General features: G+C 59.5%; 2 protein-coding genes across 7 annotated transcripts; one reads left to right on the forward strand and one right to left on the reverse strand.

The window, feature by feature from the left end:
* Window positions 1-3,747: 3,747 nt before the first annotated feature.
* LGI4 (leucine rich repeat LGI family member 4) lies at window positions 3,748-11,492 on the reverse strand (the record flags this gene model as incomplete). Of its 2 annotated transcripts, none has more annotated exons than XM_084257668.1 (9): window positions 10,984-11,492; window positions 10,538-10,609; window positions 10,291-10,362; window positions 8,222-8,293; window positions 8,021-8,092; window positions 7,623-7,792; window positions 5,462-5,626; window positions 4,868-5,373; window positions 3,748-4,062 (listed from the first exon to the last, which is right to left on the reverse strand). In XM_084257668.1, the coding sequence occupies exons 1-9, from the start codon at window positions 11,157-11,159 to the stop codon at window positions 3,748-3,750; spliced, it is 1,620 nt and encodes a 539-aa protein (XP_084113794.1). In that variant the 5' UTR covers window positions 11,160-11,492. The 2 variants fall into 2 exon arrangements, with proteins under 2 accessions (XP_084113794.1, XP_084113793.1); XM_084257667.1 differs by having other exon boundaries at window positions 10,538-10,651.
* A 2,256-nt stretch (window positions 11,493-13,748) lies between these two features.
* On the forward strand, window positions 13,749-18,842 carry FXYD1 (FXYD domain containing ion transport regulator 1). Of its 5 annotated transcripts, none has more exons than XM_084257145.1 (8): window positions 13,749-14,007; window positions 16,075-16,139; window positions 16,566-16,598; window positions 17,141-17,215; window positions 17,391-17,427; window positions 18,298-18,347; window positions 18,539-18,589; window positions 18,703-18,842. In XM_084257145.1, the coding sequence occupies exons 2-7, from the start codon at window positions 16,079-16,081 to the stop codon at window positions 18,559-18,561; spliced, it is 279 nt and encodes a 92-aa protein (XP_084113271.1). In that variant the 5' UTR covers window positions 13,749-14,007; window positions 16,075-16,078; the 3' UTR covers window positions 18,562-18,589; window positions 18,703-18,842. The 5 variants fall into 5 exon arrangements, with proteins under 5 accessions (XP_084113271.1, XP_084113273.1, XP_084113272.1 ...); XM_084257147.1 differs by lacking the exon at window positions 13,749-14,007 and adding an exon at window positions 14,862-14,911; XM_084257146.1 differs by lacking the exon at window positions 13,749-14,007 and adding an exon at window positions 15,654-15,696.
* The last annotated feature ends 26 nt before the right edge of the window (window positions 18,843-18,868 follow it).

The raw sequence follows: 18,868 nt of genomic DNA on the forward strand, positions 1-18,868 counted from the left end.
AACGCCAACAACCCAGAAGGTGAGACCTGATTCCTCCACCCGCCCCACTCCCAACTTCCGCCTGGGACCCTGGATTCATGTTCTTTTTCCTTTCCCTGCAGCCGAAGAGGAAGACAATCCTTTCTACTATGGTGAGAACTGGTTCTCCTCCTTTTGCCTTCCTGCCCACCCCCCCACCCCCACCCCCACCCCCGTCCCCTCATCCTAAATCATTTCGGGCCAAGGGTTCCAGGACCGGGTGAGTCCGATGGGGGCAAAACGGGAACACCCATAGCAAGGGGCTGCTCCGGGCTTTGAATGGTCAGTGTGGTCGAAAGGAACGGAAGGTGCAGCCTGGGGCTTGGGAAGATTCTAGACTAGCAAGAGAGACACACGGGAAGGAGGACGAGTTACCAGACACTGCTGCTGCGGTTCAGATCAATGGCTGAGAGAAGGCCCTTCACCCCTCAACCCTTCCCCCTTGCTCCCACCTTGGTTGTGCCCAGGCCACAACCCCCACCCCCCACAGCAGGGACTCTCTGGCCGGCCCATGGCCCTGACCTCCATACTTGCTGATCCCTTTGCCTGGAGGTGTCCTTCCCTAGGATCCCAGGGCCCCCCACCTCGGTCTGTGCCAGAGGGCAGCCCAGAGGGCAGCCCCTCAGAGGGGCTGGCCTACCATTGTTCCTCACATTGTTCCTCACATTGTTCCTCAGCTCTGTCCCCCACCCTGTTTGCTTTCAGATTGTTTATCTCCACCTGACCCGCTGTAGGTCTCTTGTCCTTGTGTAAACAATCACGTGGCACAGAGACCTGGGGTTTGTCTCTTTTCCCCATTGCTGCACCCCCAGTGCCTGCCCACACACATGCCCAGCCCCTGCCAGTGTAGGGCACGGGTGAGGGGGTGCAGGCGTGCACTGAGGGCCCCTCTGGTCTCTCCTAGATTGGAAGAAACTCCGGATCGGAGGCCTCATCTGCGCAGGGGTTCTGTGCGCCACGGGCTTCATCGTCCTCCTGAGTGAGTGGATGGGCCAGAGGGGGCGGGCAGGGCAGGGCAGGGCTGGGCTGGCTTCCCACCTCCTAAGCTCCCCCTTCTGCCCCAACAGGTGGGAAATGCAAATGCAAGTTCAGACAGAAGCCCAGGTGAGGTGTTCCCGGCCGTCTGCCTCCCCTTGCAGGAGTGAGAGAGCTACATCCTCAGCATCTGGCGTGGCCCCGGGCTCTGTCACTGGTTGGGGTGGGGGGACCGCCCCCCCCCCCTTGAGTCTTCAGAGCTGAGACTCCTCAGAGAGCTCTGAATCCTGAGATACTATTGTCCTGGGTTAATCAAACCCCAGGATGGAAAGGGAGCCAAGAACCCGGGGAGGGCAGGCGAGAATCCTCTAGCCCTGGGGGGAGAGGGCAAATGGGGGTGGCCTCAGACGTCACTGCTTTTACTTCCCCAGCCACCGGTCAGGCCAAGGCCCACCGCTCATCACTCCAGGTAAGACAGGACAGAATGGGGTTGCGGGAGCACAGATGGGAGAGTGTGTTTGTGTGTGTGTGTGTTTGTGTGTTTGTGTGTGTGTGTGAGTGCATGCTGGAATTCTGGAAAGAACTCATCCGTTCTCACAAGTTGATTCCATCACCTCTCCTAGGCTCTGCAAGTAACTGTTGAGGACTGATAAGAACATGGATGGGGCCTCTCATCCATCCTCATCTCCCGGGTGGCGCAGTGGGTTGAGCGCTGTGCTGTGAAGCTGTCCGCAGCCTCTGCAGCGCGGGTTTGATTCCCAGCCAGCCAGGGAGATTCCCACGTGGTGCAGCAGACCTCTCCTGTCTCGCCAGTTGCTCCCCTCAGTAGTGTAGGGGAGCAACTCCCCCACACTACAGTAGTTGCTCCCCTGATGTTCATTATGTTCTTTTGCCTGTTCTGCTCCCTGCTCTGTCTCTGGTGAATTTTCTCACCCTCCCGCGCCTCTGACCTGTGCCCCAGTTCTTGCATAAATAAATGAATCTTTAATAAATAAATAAAATGCTAGAAGCCTATGAGGGTAGGATTGGAAAAAAAAGAAAAAAGAACATGGATAGACAGAGGAACAGCTGGCTAGCTACTTTCCCTATGTCGTGACGCAGCACGGAGCTGGAACCGGGATGGAAATCCCCCCTCTCCCCGCTGATTGTCTTGCCAGGAACTTGTCCACCTCACCTTGAAGCGGCATTTCTTTGCTCAAATTTTTTTTTTAATCTAAATCAGTCTTGCCCAGGGAGACCTCTCCTGACTCGCCCTCTGCTCCCCTCAGCAGTGTATTTCAGTCAGTCTGCCTGTTCTGCTCCTCAGTATGTCTCTGATGAATCCTCTCACTTTTCCACGCATCTGGCCTGTACCCCTGTTCTTGTATAAATAATTAAAAGAAATCTCAAAAATAAATAAACAGTCTTGCCTCCTGCCTAAACAGCCTCGAGACTCCCTATGTGGGCACTGCGGTGGGCTTGGGGGGTCAGCAGAAGGTGGATGTGAAGCGGGGGGGCGGGGGGCTGGTACAGAAGCTGGCATCTGAGTTTCTGTTGGAAAAGCCCCAGGCCTGTTCTCTGGTTGCTTGGTGGACAGCATGGTGAGCTCTGCACTTTTGAGAGTGCCAGGGAGCCCTAAGCAGAGCAACACTGGGGCCACCGCAGGAAAACGGGTGAGGATGATCCTAGCATGAGTATCCAGATAGCTTATGGTTACAGAGCACCCAAAACCCTCCCAGTCACCCCAAGATCCCACTTTATCAGAGAAGACCCTACCTAATGCCCAAATGTCCCTGTTAGGCATTTAGATCATTCCCCATGATATACGATGGTCACGCGGTATGAGAACCTCCAAGCCCTGAGACTCCCTTATGCCTAGTAAGAGCTCCAAAATATCCCCATGAGCCACCCCATAAAACCCTTCCAGATTATCTCCTACAGTACCTAGACGTGACCCCAAGAACACCCACGATAAACCTGTGTCCTGTTCCTTAATGTCTTTATGTCTCCAACATCCCAGAGGCTCCTGATAATCACGAGTCCACAACTTAGAGCCCCTGTTCACTATGAACAGCTAAAATACACCCCCTAGCTCCCTGATACAACTCCTAGGGCTCCCTGCCGGCTGCCATGAGGCACCCCTCCCAATGAGCTCACAAAAACCAATGGGGGCGGATGAACGGCGCGTTTATTGAGCTCACACGCTTTCTTGTCTTCTCCCCAGTCACCCTCGAGGAGGGGAACCAGGGATCCGGGTACCCCACCTACTTCCTGCGCTTGTGCAAGAGGACGACCCTCAGGGCTGGGCCTGGGCAGCTGGCAGGCCCATAAGCAGCAGACGAAGGTCCCAAGCCCAGCTGGGAAATTGCCCAGCAACCAGTGACGTCACGGAGGCGGGCCCTGAACGCGATTGGCCGGGCTGAGCGCAGGGGCGAAAGGAAGCTAAGTCCTCCTCAGTGCTTTCCCCTGGAGCAGGAGCTGGGACGTGGGCACGCTGCCAGATCTCATAGGGTTCTGCACAGTACCCCCACCCTAGCTTCTGCATTCGGGCTCTGTGCAGTGTCCCAGGCTGAGCCCCAGGTCACCCTTGGTGGGGGAACCTGCCAAGGTGTTACTTTAGACTGGAAGGGCAGCTAGCTCTTGCCTTACACCTGATCTGCAATCAGTGACTCAGAGGACCAGCTGTCACCCTCAAGAGGGCCAGTAAAAGGCGCGTGCAGAGGCCTAGGACCCTCCGAGCCTGCTTCCCACCAGCCACCTCCAGTTCCCTCTGCCTCAGGCACTGAGGTCTAATTCATGATGCTGGTAGATCTGTGTGGGCCCCTTGAAACAAGCAGCGAAGAGGAAGCGTCTGCCAGCCGTGGTGACGTGGGCAAAGGCTCGGGGGGCCACCAAGGCGGGGGGCCCCAGCTCCTGCAGCGGCTCCAGGAGCCCCTTGTCGGGCTCAAGGCGAAAGACCCGGCTGAAGGCGAAGTCGCTGCCCAGAATAGCCAGCTGGTCCCTGGCAATGAGCAGTGGCTGGAAGACGTGGGCCCCGCGGGAGGGGAGCTGCTGCAGCAGGCGGAACATGGAGCCGTCCCAGCGCATGACCTGCAAAGCGTGGCCGCAGGTTAGGCCCTGGAGGCGGGGCCAGGCCCACCACCCTACTCTAGGCTTTGGAGGATTGAAACAGCTCGGAAGCAGAGCCCCCCAACTCCTGCAGTTTTCGTGTCTTCCTAAATGTCACCTCCCAGCTGTTCACAAACTCAGAGTCGTTTCTTGACCCTTCTCTCTCCTTCACACCGACACACAATCCCTGGCGTGGACTCTGGGTTTGCCCTGTGCTGGTATTCATTTCCCCCACCTCCTCTGAGGCACTCCCACCACATCCGTCCTGGACATCACAGCAGCTTCCTCCCTGGCACCCCGCTCCTGCTTCTGCCCCCACACTTCACTGTGCGAACACCTTCAGTGCCTTCCAGCCTCAGAGCCCTACGCCTCACTCCAGAAAGGGTGTTGGAAGGGGTGGGCCATCAGTCTTGGGGGTTCACCTGTGTGCTTGTGGTTAAAGCTTTGGCATGTGTCGGAGTATTAGTGTCTGAAATTGTGGGTGGATTCAAAATGTTGGGGCTGGCTTCAGTGATGGGGTTTGGGGGAGTAATTAAGGGTCAGCCAGCCTGGAGGGGTAAGTCTTGGAGTCAGTGCTGGGGTGGGATCAGAGTTCAAGGATTGGCACATTGGGCGGGGGCAGAGTTTAGAGGTCAGCCTGGGAGACCGAGTAGTGTGGAGAGGCCAGGGTGCAAGGTGGGGTGAGTGGGGAAAGCCGGGCGCGCACTGGGTGGTCATCCTGAAAAGCCAGCCCTGTGCGTGTGGGGGGGTGGGGAGGGGCGTCAGCCGCAGGTCAGCCCCGACTCACCATGGAGTCCCCGATGTAGCGTGTGAGGCACAGGAACACGTCCCCACCAGACTGGAAGTGGCGTGTGGCGTAGACGTCCTCGGCTTCAGGGATGTCCGTGCGTCTCTCGAAACGGCCCCCGGACCAGTGGAAGAGCACCGGCCGCTGGGAGGCGGAGGCCAGCAGCAGGTGGGGCCGGCCGTCCAGCTCCAGGGCCTCGGCGTCCGTGTCGCGGTGCCAGGCGTGCAGGCTCTGTCGCGGGTAAAAGCCAGGCCCCTCGAGGCACAGCAGGGTGGTGCTGCCCGCCTTGGAGGCGTCCGCCACGACGAAGCAGGGCTGCTCCTCGAGCCATAGGACCTCGGCGTCATTGGGCCGCAGCAGCTGCCGGGGGGCCAGGGCCTGCATGGGGGCCAGGCGCAGGCCGGGGCGGGGCCGGGCCCACAGCTGCGTACCTCCCCAGAGGCGGGCGACCAGCACGAAGAGGCGCAGGCCCAGCACCAGCGGCTTGCAGGACACCACGGAGGGCGCTGGGAAGGAGTGGGGAGCAGGGCTGGTCAGGCCGCCAGGCAAGCTCCCTGGGGCAGGAGGGAGGGTGGGATGGGCTCTGGAGCTCACCGGACAGCTCTTCCTCAGGCCGGAAGCGCTGCAGGCTGTAGTCCCAGGTGAGGATCAGGCAGCGGCCAGCAAAGGGCTGTGCCAGGACCATGTGGGGCTCCCCCTGGTAGGAGAAAGGCTCCACTCCCAGCGCCGACTCCCCGATGGTCTGGAACCAGGACAGCTCTGGGGGTGGCAGGAGAGAGTCAGCCAGGCCTGGGGACCCCAGGGTCCTCATCACTGAGCCTCAGTTTGCACAGCTCTGAAATGAGGACGGGCATGGTGGTCCCCTTGGTGGGGACAGAGAACAATCTTCATTTTGTTGCCCTCACTCCCAACCACATGTTCATACTTTATTTTCTAAGCTGTGTCATTAAACAATTGCTTGGAAAGAGCATATTGACTGATTGGTTCAATTCTACACCAGGCCTGAGGTACGCTCCATGGCGACGCCCACTTTACAGACAAGGGAAGACGACTAGCTGGCAGCCAGCTGTCCAACAAAGCCCACCCCTGCATCTCCATGCACTAGGATGGGTCCGGGCACACAGCTGCCCAGCTGGAAGCCACAGCATTTCAGCACCCCCTCCAGCACCCCCTCCATCCCGGTTAGGTGCGGCCATTTCTGTCCAAGCTCCCCTGCTCTCCTTGCCTGCGTGAAAACAGTTCATCCGGGGCTTGGTCGCTCCCCACTTTCTCATAACTGGCATGTGGCCATGCCTAACTTCAACCAACTTCAAACCAGAAGGATGCCCAGGGCTGGCTGCTGCATGTGCCAGGAACGCTCCCCTCAGACCACCTGCCGTAATTCATGGTATTTTCAGCCTCTGTTGCAGCCACTTAACTTTTATGGTAATGAGCCAAGGGCGCTCAGCTGGGGGTGCTGGAGCCAGAGGAGGCCTGCAGGTTATCATGCTTCACTGCACAACGAACTCAGCCACCAAGGATGCCCGCCCAAAAGGGATCTTTTAAAAAGCACCATCAAACATATCACCCCCTGCCTCAACCCTTTCCTAGTGCTCCTCAATCCTCAAGATAAAGTCCAGGCCCCTCTCTGTGGCTTTCAAAACCCTGCAGGATGCAGCCCCTTCCTATCACCTTCCCCGCAGCTGAGTCTTCTCCTTTACTCACTCCCCAAGTCATATGTGCCTTCTGCTGACCCTCAAAGAGGACAAGCTCTATCTGCAGCCACAGGACCATTGCACATGCTGTGCCCCTGTCTCGGGCACTCTCTGTCTTCTTTCACCCAGCTAAACGCAGATCTAATGCCACCTCTTCAGAGCAGATTTCGTCCACACCCCATGGAGAGCGAGCTACTCCCTCAGCAGCTCCTGTATTGGTCAGAATGGGTAACATACACCTATTTGTGTGATGCTGTATTTAGCATCTTTTCCTCACCACTAGGGCTGTACCCCTAACACCAGGGCATGGGGCTATCTTGATCAGTGCAGCATGGGCATTGCCCCTCACAGGCCTGGCACAGACAGGACCTCAGCGGATGACGGTTGAATCACTAAGAGAAATAAGCCCTAAGTTAAATTCTCTCATCCTGTGAGTCCCACATACAAAAATGAGTCTTACACACAGGTGCTGCTGCAGCTGCTAATTTTCACAGCTTTCAGATGTGAATTCAAATGTCCACTCCTCCAGGAAGCCCTCCTGACTGGCTCTGGACTCCCCAACTCTGGGCTGCCCCCATCCTTGTCCTTATCTTTCTGGCCTGTTCCTCTCTGGGTCATCATCTCTGCCTTCCCCTGGTCTGAGGGTCCTGTTAGAGCAGAACCCAGGGGTCCTCAACACTGCAGTGCCCCCCGCACTGCCCGATGCCCAAAAAGGGGGTAGAAAATATTTATGGAAAGGCAAAATGATCATAGGAAACAGATTGAAAATGGTGAGGTTTGTATTAATTACAAGAGTATTAGTTACAGGGCACCCTCGTGACCCAGGCCCGAGCATCACTGGATTCGCACACACAAGCCTATGTGACTGTTTATTTTCCCTGCTTTACAGATGAGGAAACTGAGGCTCAGGAGGCCATGCTGCCGAGTTGGGGGTCTCCCAGCCAGGAAATGGCAGAGCAAGGAGTGCGGCGAGCCCCATGGCGCCAGCTGCCACTCCCCCATCTCCTGCCTTCTCCCAGGAACCCCTGCTGTCCCTCCCACCCCGCTGGGAAAGCCCCCACCTATAGCTCTGCACTTGAATGTCCTGGGGTCCAGGTGGCGGAGCTGCATGTGGGTCAGCGCCGGGGGCCCCGCGCAGGCCCCGGTCCCCACGCTGGCGTTCACGGTGGGCATCCACTGTAGCAGCCAGAGGACTCGGCAGTCACACTGGAACGGGTTCCCGCGGAGGTCCCTGGGGCAAGAGGCCGGGTGGGGCTGTGACCCTCCACCACCGCGGGCACCATCCCTGCCCCTCCCCAGCGAGGGCTCAGACAGGGCCCCACGCACGGGGTGAACAGTGCTTCAGAAGCACCGCAGCCACCAGCCAATGCTGCCGGCCCCAAATGGACATGCTGTCCCCTCCCTTCCCACACATCCCCAAATCCCACCCAACCACCCACCCAGCCCCCTTGAGCCTCACACATGAGTCAGGGTCTCCAGACCTCGGAACAGGAATCTGGGGAGGGACTCCAGCTGGTTGTTGGCCAGGCTCCTGGTGAGAGGGGAGAAGGAGGAGGCGCCATCAGCAACTACTAGACACCCCAAGTCCCTGGGTGATGGGGTGTGGGGTGCGGGCAGGGTGGGCTGGGCGGTGGAGGGGTGAGACCTGGGAGACACGCACAGGTGTGTGAGAGAGCGAAGTCCTCTGAGGGCGTTCTTGGAGATGGAGCCAATCTTATTGTCCTCGATGAAGCTGTGGAGGGAGGGGGGTAAGGGGGGAGCCCTGTGTCCCCTCCCACAGTACTTGAGGGCACTCACTCCATGGATATCTTAGGACTCTGGAACCTGCTGAATTCTCCCCCAGCACCTTGCGTGACCCCAGGGGAAGCATTCCCTGAATCCTCGCCTCACCAAGGTCCTAGTCCACAATCCCATGGAGCCGAGAGCCTGACCCTCAGCCATGGCCAGGCTCACAGCAAACACTGACAGCACCACGGTGCTCACCAACGCCAGCCCTAGCACTGTGTCTACCAACACCGCCATCCAAGTGACCAACATCCACACCCCTCTGCCACCATCACCAACCCCGGAACCCGTGATGGCCATAATCACCAATACCATACCATGTCACCACCATCACGGCCACCACTGTCACCAAAACCATCACCTTCCACTTCCATCGTCAACACTAAGGCCATCATCACCAGATCCCACACCGGCAACACAGCCTTCGTGGTCAACACGAAGACAACAGACACCATCTTCACCAACACTGCCACTAGCAGCAGCAGCAGCGGCACTGGCACCAGCACTGCCAATACCAGCAGCACCCCGTTCTCCCAACACTCACATCTTCATTCACGACCAGCACCACTACTGCCATGATGAACACACATCAGCACTTCCTCCATTGCCACCAAATTCAGTACCAATGACAGTGCCCTGACACCAGCACCAACATCTACCCACAGCCATTACCAACATCAATACCCATACCATAATGACTGATGCCCTCAACACATCTAATTATCATAATATCAACCCCTCATCATATCCAACTCCATCATCAGTATCGCCAATACAGCATCACTGTTGGGTCTGCCATATTTATCAACATCATCCCCACTCCATCATCCTCAATAATGCCACTTCTCCATGAAGAGTAGCGACAGGATCACCAGACACTGTTATCAACATCAGCACTGATGCTAGCATGGTCATGCTGTTACCACCACCACCATCACGAACACCAATACCACCACCGCCACAAATACCACCATTACCACCACCACCACCATTACCACCACCACCACCATCACCACCACCACCAATACCACCATCACCAATATCACCACCACCAATACCACCATCATCACCACCACCAATGCCACCATCATCACCACCACCAATGCCACCATCACCAATATCACCACCACCAATACCACCATCACCACCAATGCCACCATCATCACCACCACCAATGCCACCATCATCACCACCACCAATGTCACCATCACCAATATCACCACCACCAATACCACCATCACCACCAATACCACCATCATCACCACCACCAATACCACCATCATCACCACCACCAATGCCACCATCATCACCACCACCAATGCCACCATCATCACCACCACCAATGCCACCATCACCAATATCACCACCACCAATACCACCATCACCACCAATGCCACCATCATCACCACCACCAATACCACCATCATCACCACCACCAATGCCACCATCATCACCACCACCAATGCCACCATCATCACCACCACCACCACCAATACCACCACCACCGCCATCACCACCATCAGCAATACCACCGTCACCACCATCACCACCACCAAGACCACCACCATCACCACCAATACCACCACCATCACCATCACCAATGCCACCACTGCCACCATCACCACCGCCACCACCAATACCACCACCTCTGCTACCACCACTAATACCACCACCGCCAGCCCCCGATTCAAACCTGTCAATTTGAGACATCTCCTCTGTCTAGTCTCTGTGCACCCTCCCTGGACTCCCACAGTCAGGTAAGGGCAATATAGTCTCGGGTGACCCAGCTCCTTCGTGGGTCCTGAGCACTGAGCCGGCAGGTGAACAGGTTGAGATGACACAGAAGCCCCTGAGCCAGGAGGGACCCTGGTCCAGGGCGACACGCCCCTGCCTCCCCCTACTCTGAGGCCCCCAGTCCTGCCCCCGCCCACGCGACTCACTCACAGGTACTGCAGGTGGGACAGGCCGGCAAAGGCATCATCCTCAACCACGGAGAAGGAGTTGGATGTGAAGAGGCTGGCAAGGGGGCAAGAAAGAAATGCTTTCATAGTCGCTGCACCCAATCTGACATTTAACCTCGGCCCCACCCCCAGCCCAAAGTATACGGCCACAAACACACATGCGCACACATGTGCACACCTGCACACACACATGCACGAACCCAGGCCCCTTGAGCAGTCGGGGCACTCACAGCAGGTGCAGAGATGGCATCCTCAGGAAGCTGCCGGACTTCAGCTGGGTGACCCCGGTCCTGACCAGGGAGCTGGGGACGTGGAGGATGGTGGTGGGTGAGGAGAAAACCGCTCTAACGTGCCAGTGGCCTCCTGTCTAGGGGGCCCTGGGATGCCACCCAGACCCAGGGGTACTGCCCTTCCATCCCAGGGGAGACAGGTCCTCACCCCCCAGCTTGGCAGGGAGCCTGGCGGCACTGAGCACCCCCTCCCCGCTGTGCCTCCTCCAGGACCCCAAGCGCTGCCTCTGCCCTCTGAAATTCCCTCCCACTCCCTTCCAAATCCCAGCAGCCCCCTTTCAGGGATCCCAACATCCTTTGCTGCCCACTTCCTGAGATGCTGATGGGCCCCAGCCCCCAACCTGAGGCCCCAGGACTCCCACCCCCTCCGTGGGCCCGACACTCACAGTGACAGCAGGGTCGGGGAGAAGCTCTCGGGCAGATCCGGGGAGCCCTCGCACAGGGCGCTGTCTTTGGAGCAGGAGCAGCTCAGAGGACACTTCCCCTTTGGGGGTCTCCAGGCTGCCCCCGCCCCGGCCCCTGCCAGCAGCAGCAGCAGCAGCAAAATGCCTGCCCCTCCCATGCCCCCTCACCCTTGCAGAGGTACCCGCTTCTCTCTGCCCACCCAGCTCGGCAACCTGCTGCCACTACATGGCCCAGGCCGGGCGCCCCTCCATGCCGCCAGCTGGCACGCGCGGGCTGGCTCCTCTCCTCACTCTCGCCGCTTTTCCAGTCTGTCTTTCTTGTATCTCTGGCCTCGAGCTTGCGGCTTACTTCGCTTTCCCTCTCTTTGGCTGTCTTCTTTCTGTACCCCTGACTCAGGGAGTTTCCCCTCTGCCTCTACTCCTCTCGCTGCCTCCGTCTGTCTCCCCGTCCCTGTGGGCCTCTGTGTGTGTGTGTCTGTGTGTCTCCCTGCCCTGTGTCTTGCTTTCTCGCCTTCCTACCCCCTCTCTCCACTTCCCTCTAAGTTTCTGCCCCTCCTCCCACGCCCCCTGTCCCTGGAGGTTTGGGAACGGGATTCACTGCGCATTGGGAGCCCCAGCGAGGCAGGCTAAGGAGGAGGGGGTCAGAGGCCATAGGAAGAGCCGCCTCGGGCAGAGAACGAGAAGGCCCCGGGGGAGGGGAGGAGCCACCAGGGCTGGTGACCTCGGGCCACGCCCAGCCAGCCCCCTCCCCAGCCTCCTGGCCCTGTCCAGAGCCAGTGACTGTGCGGAGGCTGTAACTAGGGTGGGGACCAGGGGGCTCTGCAAGCAGGAGGCGGTGGGAGGAGAGGCCACTGGGGGGGATGGAGCCATCCCGGCCGCTCCCAGCCAGCCCCCTCCCCTGACTCTAGGAGGGTGTGGGGGGTGCTGCCAGCTAGGCTTAGCAGGGGGCCATCTCAGGGCCAGCGGCTCCCTCTGGTGGCCATGCCCGGCGTGGCAGCTGTCCTGCCCCAAGCCCACACCCTCTCAGGCCGGCCCTGAAATTAACCCCTTGCACGCCTGCCATTCATTGGGAGACGACCGTGACCAAGCCGCTGCGGCCACCCCCATCTTCAGTGTTGACTCTGTACCAGCCCTCCTAAAATTTCATCTATGAGCTCATTCTGACTGCACTCTGGTCCTCTGAGGATGATGCTATCATATGGCTGTTTTACAGATGGAGGTAAACTGAGGACAGAGGTCAAGTAATTTGAGGTCTAGGTTACCCATCTGGGGCAGAGCCAGGACTCCAGCAGCTGGCTCCAGGGCTTTTGCATGTGATCTTGCGTTCTTTCATTGGAGAACAGAACTCATAGATATTGATTGTTTTCTGGACTAAGCTTTTAGCAATTTGGATGGATTTCGGCCACTAAATAAGATAAACAAATGACACTTGCTCCCCAGCCTGGAATAGTAGTGATCATACTTATCAAGCTGTTATGGTGGGCCAGTCCTCACGTGCATTTACTCACTCAGAACGCACAGCAATCCTCCGGGGCGGGTAGTGCAGCTAATCTCCATTTTATAGATGGGGAAACTGAGGCATAGGGTGGGTAAGCGATTTGTTTCATGGCATCCACTGGGCAGATCTGGATGTAGCCATGCACCCCTGCCCCAAGGCAAGCACAAGTCTCCTCCCACTTCTGCGGGGGCGGGGGTATGGTGGGCTTCACAGGGCCAGCTTGGATGGTGGTCACACAGACTGGGTTCCGAGACATTCAGCCACCCTGAGCCTCATTTTTCCCATCTGCCAAAAGGGCAATGGTGGCAGCACTTCCTAGGAGTGTAGGATACCTGGGGAGGTGATGAGGCAGTGTCCCTTGCTTGGGGACTATGCAAGCTGGGCCCCCGTGGCGGTCAGCAGGTGGGCGGGGGGCACCAAAGATTTGTCCTGTACCCCAACAGCTCTGTGATTTGAGCAAGGCCCTGCAGAACTTGGTCATCTCTGCTATAGAGGGAATAAGTTATTGAAAAGACAAGGACAAAAAGGGGGCCCGGATAGGCCTGGAGCCACACTCACAGAGCACCCAGCACTCCCGGTGACAGTAAGGAGACAGGACAGGACAGGGGGACAGCCGTACTAACTTCTTTTTCTTGCCCACTTACTGTGTGCCAGGCCCTGTGCTAGCTGCTTTCCCTGGCTAATTTCAGACGGTCCTTCCATCCTCCCTCTGAGGAGAACACGATGATTCTCTTGTTTTCACAGGAGAAACTGAGCCACAGGAAGGTTAGTTTGCCCCACATCACATGGCTGGAAAGCAGCTGAGCCTCTTCACTCTGGGGACTGACTAGGGCTGGCCAGGGCCCCTCCCCACTTGTACCCTCGCTCCCCTGTCACCCCTCCCAGAACCACATACAAATCAAGGTTAAATAGGGGCCACTGGTGACCCTCGGCCACAGGGCAGGGAGGCAGAGGCTCAGACAGACAGTGATGCACCTACGTGCTCTACGGCCAAGCTCAAGTGCGTGTGTTTGCACAAGCACGGGCGTGCACTCATGTCCGAGTGTGAGCACAACCACCTGCTCCTCCTCGCTGTCCTTAGCCACTAGGGGGAGCTCCTCCAGGCTAAGCTCTGCTCACTGGTCTCTCCACAGGGGAGTTAATAATAAGACAATGTCAGGTCAGCGGCCCCCAATCTGGCCTAGGTCACATGCATGACCTTAGATTTCTCCACTTCCCAGGACAGGAAACGGGCCCCAAGAAGCCACATGGGCTCCTCAGGGTCACACAGCCCGAGCGGCGGAGCGCAGGCCTGACCAGGTGTCTGTCACCAGAGGCTGTGGCCTGGCCTGCCCGGAGGACGCCAGGTGTGTGTGGTCCTTGGGGGTCCAAGAGGCCATGTGAGCAAGGGAATGCGAGATTTGGGGTGCCACGCGTCTATGCACCTTTGGTGGGGCCTTGGAGTGTGTGAACACAGTGTGTGGGTCCGCGGTTGTGTGGCCAGCTGTGCACCTGCGCCCAGGCCTGAGGTATGACCATATGTGTGTGTCTGCCTGTGTTGAGTAAGAGCGGCTGGCATGCGGCCGTGTGTCTGTGCGTCTGTCTGTGTCTCCCACGGCCTCCCTCTTGATGCATGTGCACACGCAATGTGCTTGTCTTGGGTCTTGTGGCTCGTGCAGGGGTGCCGGCTGCGCGTTTGTGTTTGGGCTTCTCTGTGGGTGTGTAATTCTGTGTGTGTGTCTGTCTGTGTGTTGCCATGTATGTGTGTATGTGTATTTGTCTGGTTTTGTGCTGGTTTGCTCGGGCCTTTGGGGGTGTGTGTGTGTGTGTGTGTGTGTGTTCCCCAGGGGACCTCACAGCTGGCACAGACAACACATCGCACACTGCTGTGTCCTCTAAGCAGCTGCTGGTCCTGACCTGGGCTCAGCAAAACACTGGGGTGGGGGGGGCTGGTGGGGTCCTGAGCCCTCAGGCCAGGTGACCTTAGGTCCCAATGTCCAAGGAGCAGAGCAGAAAGCAGTGGATATTCACCCTCCTAGCCCAGCACTGGGCTCCCCATGGGCCAGCTGGAGGCTCCCAGGTTGGGTGCGTGTGTGTTCGTGCGCGCCCACAATCCAGTTCTCCAGAGCCCTGCCTGCCAGCACCTCCCCTCCCCAGCTCTCCAGGCCAGCGCCTGCTGTTCCCCCATCTGAGCTGAGAGAGTTAACCTAGCGGGCCAGGGCGGTCTGGGCTGGGGGCCGCCCCCCTGGCCCCCCTCCAGCCCCGGCTCCAGTTACAGCTGCTGGTTGGGGAGGGCCAGGCTGGGGTGGGGCTGGGAGGGGAGACTGCTGGGGCGGGGCATCCAGTTCTGGACCTGGGGGTCCAAAGTGCTAGGCCTAGGGGCACAGCCGGATGCTTGGGGGCCTTCTTTCAGCAGGGGACAACTTGATTGGGGTGAGCGTCCCCCGCCCCTCCCCTCCAGGCCGCACGCTGGGCTGGGCCGCCTATTTTGGGAGCAGGAGTGGCCAGCCCGTGGCTTCCCAGGCAGGCCAGACCCAGGAGGAAGGGAGAGAGCGTTGGGACGCTGGGTCCCCCAGGGGTGGGGGTGGGGTGGTCTCCTCCCTTTCAGCTGCTGCTGTGCACCCCGCTGGGGTGGGCTTTGGACCCTCACATGGGCAGGCCTGGTCCCGCCACTGTTGGGGACACCGAGGCCCAGATGAGGTGTCTATATCCCGTGTCTTGCTCCGAACCAAAAGTTTAGGGAGTAGGCGCTGTCCCACTGCGGTTGTCTGTGTGTGTGTGTGTGTGTGTGTGTGTGTTTGCGCACATGTGTGCACACTTGGTGTGTCCCTGCTCCTAGCAACTGTCTCGTCTTCTGCCTCTCAGTGGTTCCTTTGGCCTGGGCCTCATGTCACCCCAGGCGGGCGTTGTCTGCTCCTGAAAGATGTCACTCCCAGGAGGGCGGAAGGGGTGTCTCCCCCTTTTCTCATGGCTTCCAGGAGAGGAGAGGCATGGCTGCTCCCCCTAGGGCAGCCTGTGGGGCTACAGCAGTCTGGCCTCAGCCCTGCAGGGCTGAGCTTGACCCCCGAGTGGGGGAAGGAAGGCTGTTGCCATGGAGGCCTGTGTGAGGCAAATTCCTCCAGGGTGAAGTGGGAGATATTTATACCCAGGGTCAGGCAGAGAGCGGGCCGGTTGCCGAGGGCAGGAGAGCCGGGCTGGTCGGACACAGCGCGGCCACGGTGAGCGGGCAGGTGGGCCCTTGGGCGTGTCCTGGCAGGGTGGCTCTTGCAGTGAGCCTGACTCTCCGCCTGGGTGAGGCAAGGTCCAGTAGGGTAGGTGTGGGAATCTGGGACCCGCTTCGGGGGAGGCCCAGGCCTGGGGCTGTGTCTCACACCCCCCCTCGCCATGCTGTGCTGCTGTGACCCCTGCAGTGTGGGTGGTTTTGGTGACACCTTGTCCCCATGACGTGAGGTGCCCCCGCCTCTCGGGTGGCCAAGCTGGTGGCTGACTTCTAGAGTTGTTTTTCGACCTCTCTGACTTAACCACTTGGGTTCAGGCCCCCATGGAGGTGGGAGGGTGGTGAGGTCACACATTCCCTGACCCTTGGTGTCCCCCAGGATAATGGCATTCCTCAGCCACATCTTGGTTCTCTGTGTGGGCCTTGTCACCGTGGCCAAGGCAGGTGAGTCTGGCAGCCCGCTACACACTCAGCCCCGAGGGTGGCGGACAGGAAGCCCTTCAGCACTAAGTTGGAGACTCCAACTAAGCTGAATCAGTCGTGGTGCCAGGAAATTGGGGATTTTATGTGAGGTTCTGTCACAAGCTGGTATTGGGGGGAGGGAAGCAGGTGCCCCAGGTCAGGCCCAGCCTGAGAGTGGGGTGGAAACTGGCTTCCCTTGGATGGTGGAATACAGATAAGCCCTACCCCACCCAGGACAGAGCAGAGTGGACAGTAAAGACCGTGAGAGCACGGGCAGACTGCTCAGGGTCCAACAGCCCCCAAATGCCCAGCCCAGAAAGGTAGCACCCCAAAAGAGTCTCTTTACACCCCTCCTTGTCCGGGACCCCAGGAAGAATCCAAACACCCAATTTCTCTCTCTTTTCCCAGAAGCTCCACAGGAACATGACCCGTTCACTTATGGTGAGGGAGAAGGGGCGTGTGCCTCGCTTGGGGAGTTGAGTTTGGGGGTGCAGGGCTTGGCTGTCCTCATTTCTCTCTTTCTCCATGTTTTTATCTCTCTGAGTCGCACTGTTTACAGATCCCTGTCAGTCTCCTCTGCTCTCCATCTGGCTCGCTCTGTCTTGATATCCCCTGGTCTGTTTCTCTCTGTATCTCTCTGTCTCTCTGTGTGTCTCTGTCTCTCTCTGTGTGTGTCTCTGTCTCTCTGTTTCATTCCTCTCTGGCTCTGATCTCTGCTCTTATATCTCTGTCTTGCGGCCCATCTCTGCCAACACCTGCCCTTTCTCACTCCCTCTCGCCCCCTCCATTCCCCCCACCCCCATCTCCTGGCTTCTCCGTCCTCCCTGCCCAGCCCACCTCCTCCCCACCCTTGGTGCTCCCCCTACCTCCTCCCATACCAGCTCCCTGTCCTCTCACTGACGTCCTCTCTTTTCTCCCTGGTCCTTCACCCCTGCTCCTCCCTGCCCATCCTGCTCTCCTCCACCCTCCCTGCTCCCCCCCAGACTACAAGTCCCTGCGCATCGGAGGCCTCACAATTGCGGGAGTCCTCTTCATCCTGGGCATCCTCATCGTGCTGAGTGAGTCCCCCTCCCCGCCGGCCCGCGTCCCTTTCCACCCCAGCCTCGCCCAGTCCCGCCCCTCCTCGCCTCTCCCCTTCGGGCCCGCCCCGCCCCTGCCCTGCCCGCGCGCTGGAGCGAGAGCGCCGCGCGGCGCGCGGGAGCCACCTCAGCCTCGCCCCCTGTGCCCCCGCAGGCAGAAGGTGCCGCTGCAAATTCAACCAGCAGCAGAGGTAAGAGGCCCCCCCGACCTCACCCACCTGCCCCCGCTTTGGAGGGGCGCTGGGGGTGCGGCTGGAAGTCCACCCCACCCACACCCCAAGACCGCAAAGCGCACGTGTCGAGCACTTACTCAGGCCAAGCCCCCGGCCGGGCCCCGGGGAGCCCGCGGTGAAGTGAGCGCCTCGCTGCCCGCCGAGCTCGCAGCCCGAGGGGGCGCGGCCGTGGGTGGCAGCGGCCCCCCGAACATGGAATCGCCGAGCGTGAAGGAACGAGCCGCGCGAAATGAGATCACCGCTCCCGCGGCCCAGTTAGCCGGGTCCTGAGCCCAGCTCGTTGCTTCCTCTTGAAATAAAAACGTGAAGCCCCAGCAATGGAGAAATACTGTCTCCATGGTAAAACAAGGAGAGATGTTATTAAAAACTACGGCTAATAGCGATTGGGGGCACCCCGCGAGCCAGCTACCGTGGCACTGTTTTATGTACAACCTCCCGCGCCTCCCCGGGAAGGTAGTGCGGGTCCTAAACTCGCCTTACGCTGAGGACACCCAGGCACAGCCCAGGGAGGTAAAGTTTCTTGCCCAGGATCACCCTAGAATATGAGGAGCTGGGGTGTCTAACCCAGGCCAGTGTGAGGCAGTCTGCCCTCGATCTTTGGGGTCACCCCGCCCCCAGGAGGTCCAGGCCCTTCCCCAGCTTTGGGGAGGTGCTCGCAGCTGCCAGCTGGAGCTTCTCCAGCCGCACTCTTGAACCGCCCCTGGGAGCGCCTGATAGCTTGGCTTACCCCAGCCCTTCTTGGGGTGAAACAGGGAGGCACGGGGGGTTTCCTGAGATCAGCTGCCTCTCTCCTTCGCATCCTCAACCTCTCCTCCTCTCGGACTCCAGGACTGGGGAACCTGATGAAGAGGAGGGAACTTTCCGCAGCTCCATCCGCCGTGAGTTTGGGGAGACCGTGGGGGTGTGGGGGTGAGGGCCGACTCCAAGAACCCCGTCCTGGCCTCTCTGGGTGCGTGGAGGGAGGACTTGGTCTGAAACCCGCAGGGCGGGCTGGGAATCCTGCCGAGCCCCCCGCCCCTCCGCAGGACCTGGGCGCTCTGCTGACGCCCGCGCTCTCTGTGCCCCCCAGGTCTGTCCTCCCGCAGGCGGTAGAGACACCTGGCCGCCGGCGCCCAGCCAGGTCCTGCAGCTCCGGCGGGGCTGGGGGTGGGGTGGGGGCGGGAGGAGGGGGCGGGGGGCCGGAGGGGGGGCCGGGGCTCTCCTGCCGCTCACTCTCCCGGCGCCCGCCCGCAGGATCCGCCTGGCAGCTGACGCCTCCCGCCCCCCGCCGCGCGCCCACCGCCGCCTGGACTGCTGGCTGCCGCCCCAGTCCTGCCCCCAGACCCCTCTCCGCCGCCCAGACTGCCAATAAAACGTGCCTTCCTCTCGTGCCAGTGCTTTGTGCGTCTGTCCGTCCCTC

This window comes from Talpa europaea (assembly GCF_964194135.1).
Source record: "Talpa europaea genome assembly, chromosome: 16".
Lineage (NCBI taxonomy): Eukaryota > Metazoa > Chordata > Mammalia > Eulipotyphla > Talpidae > Talpa > Talpa europaea.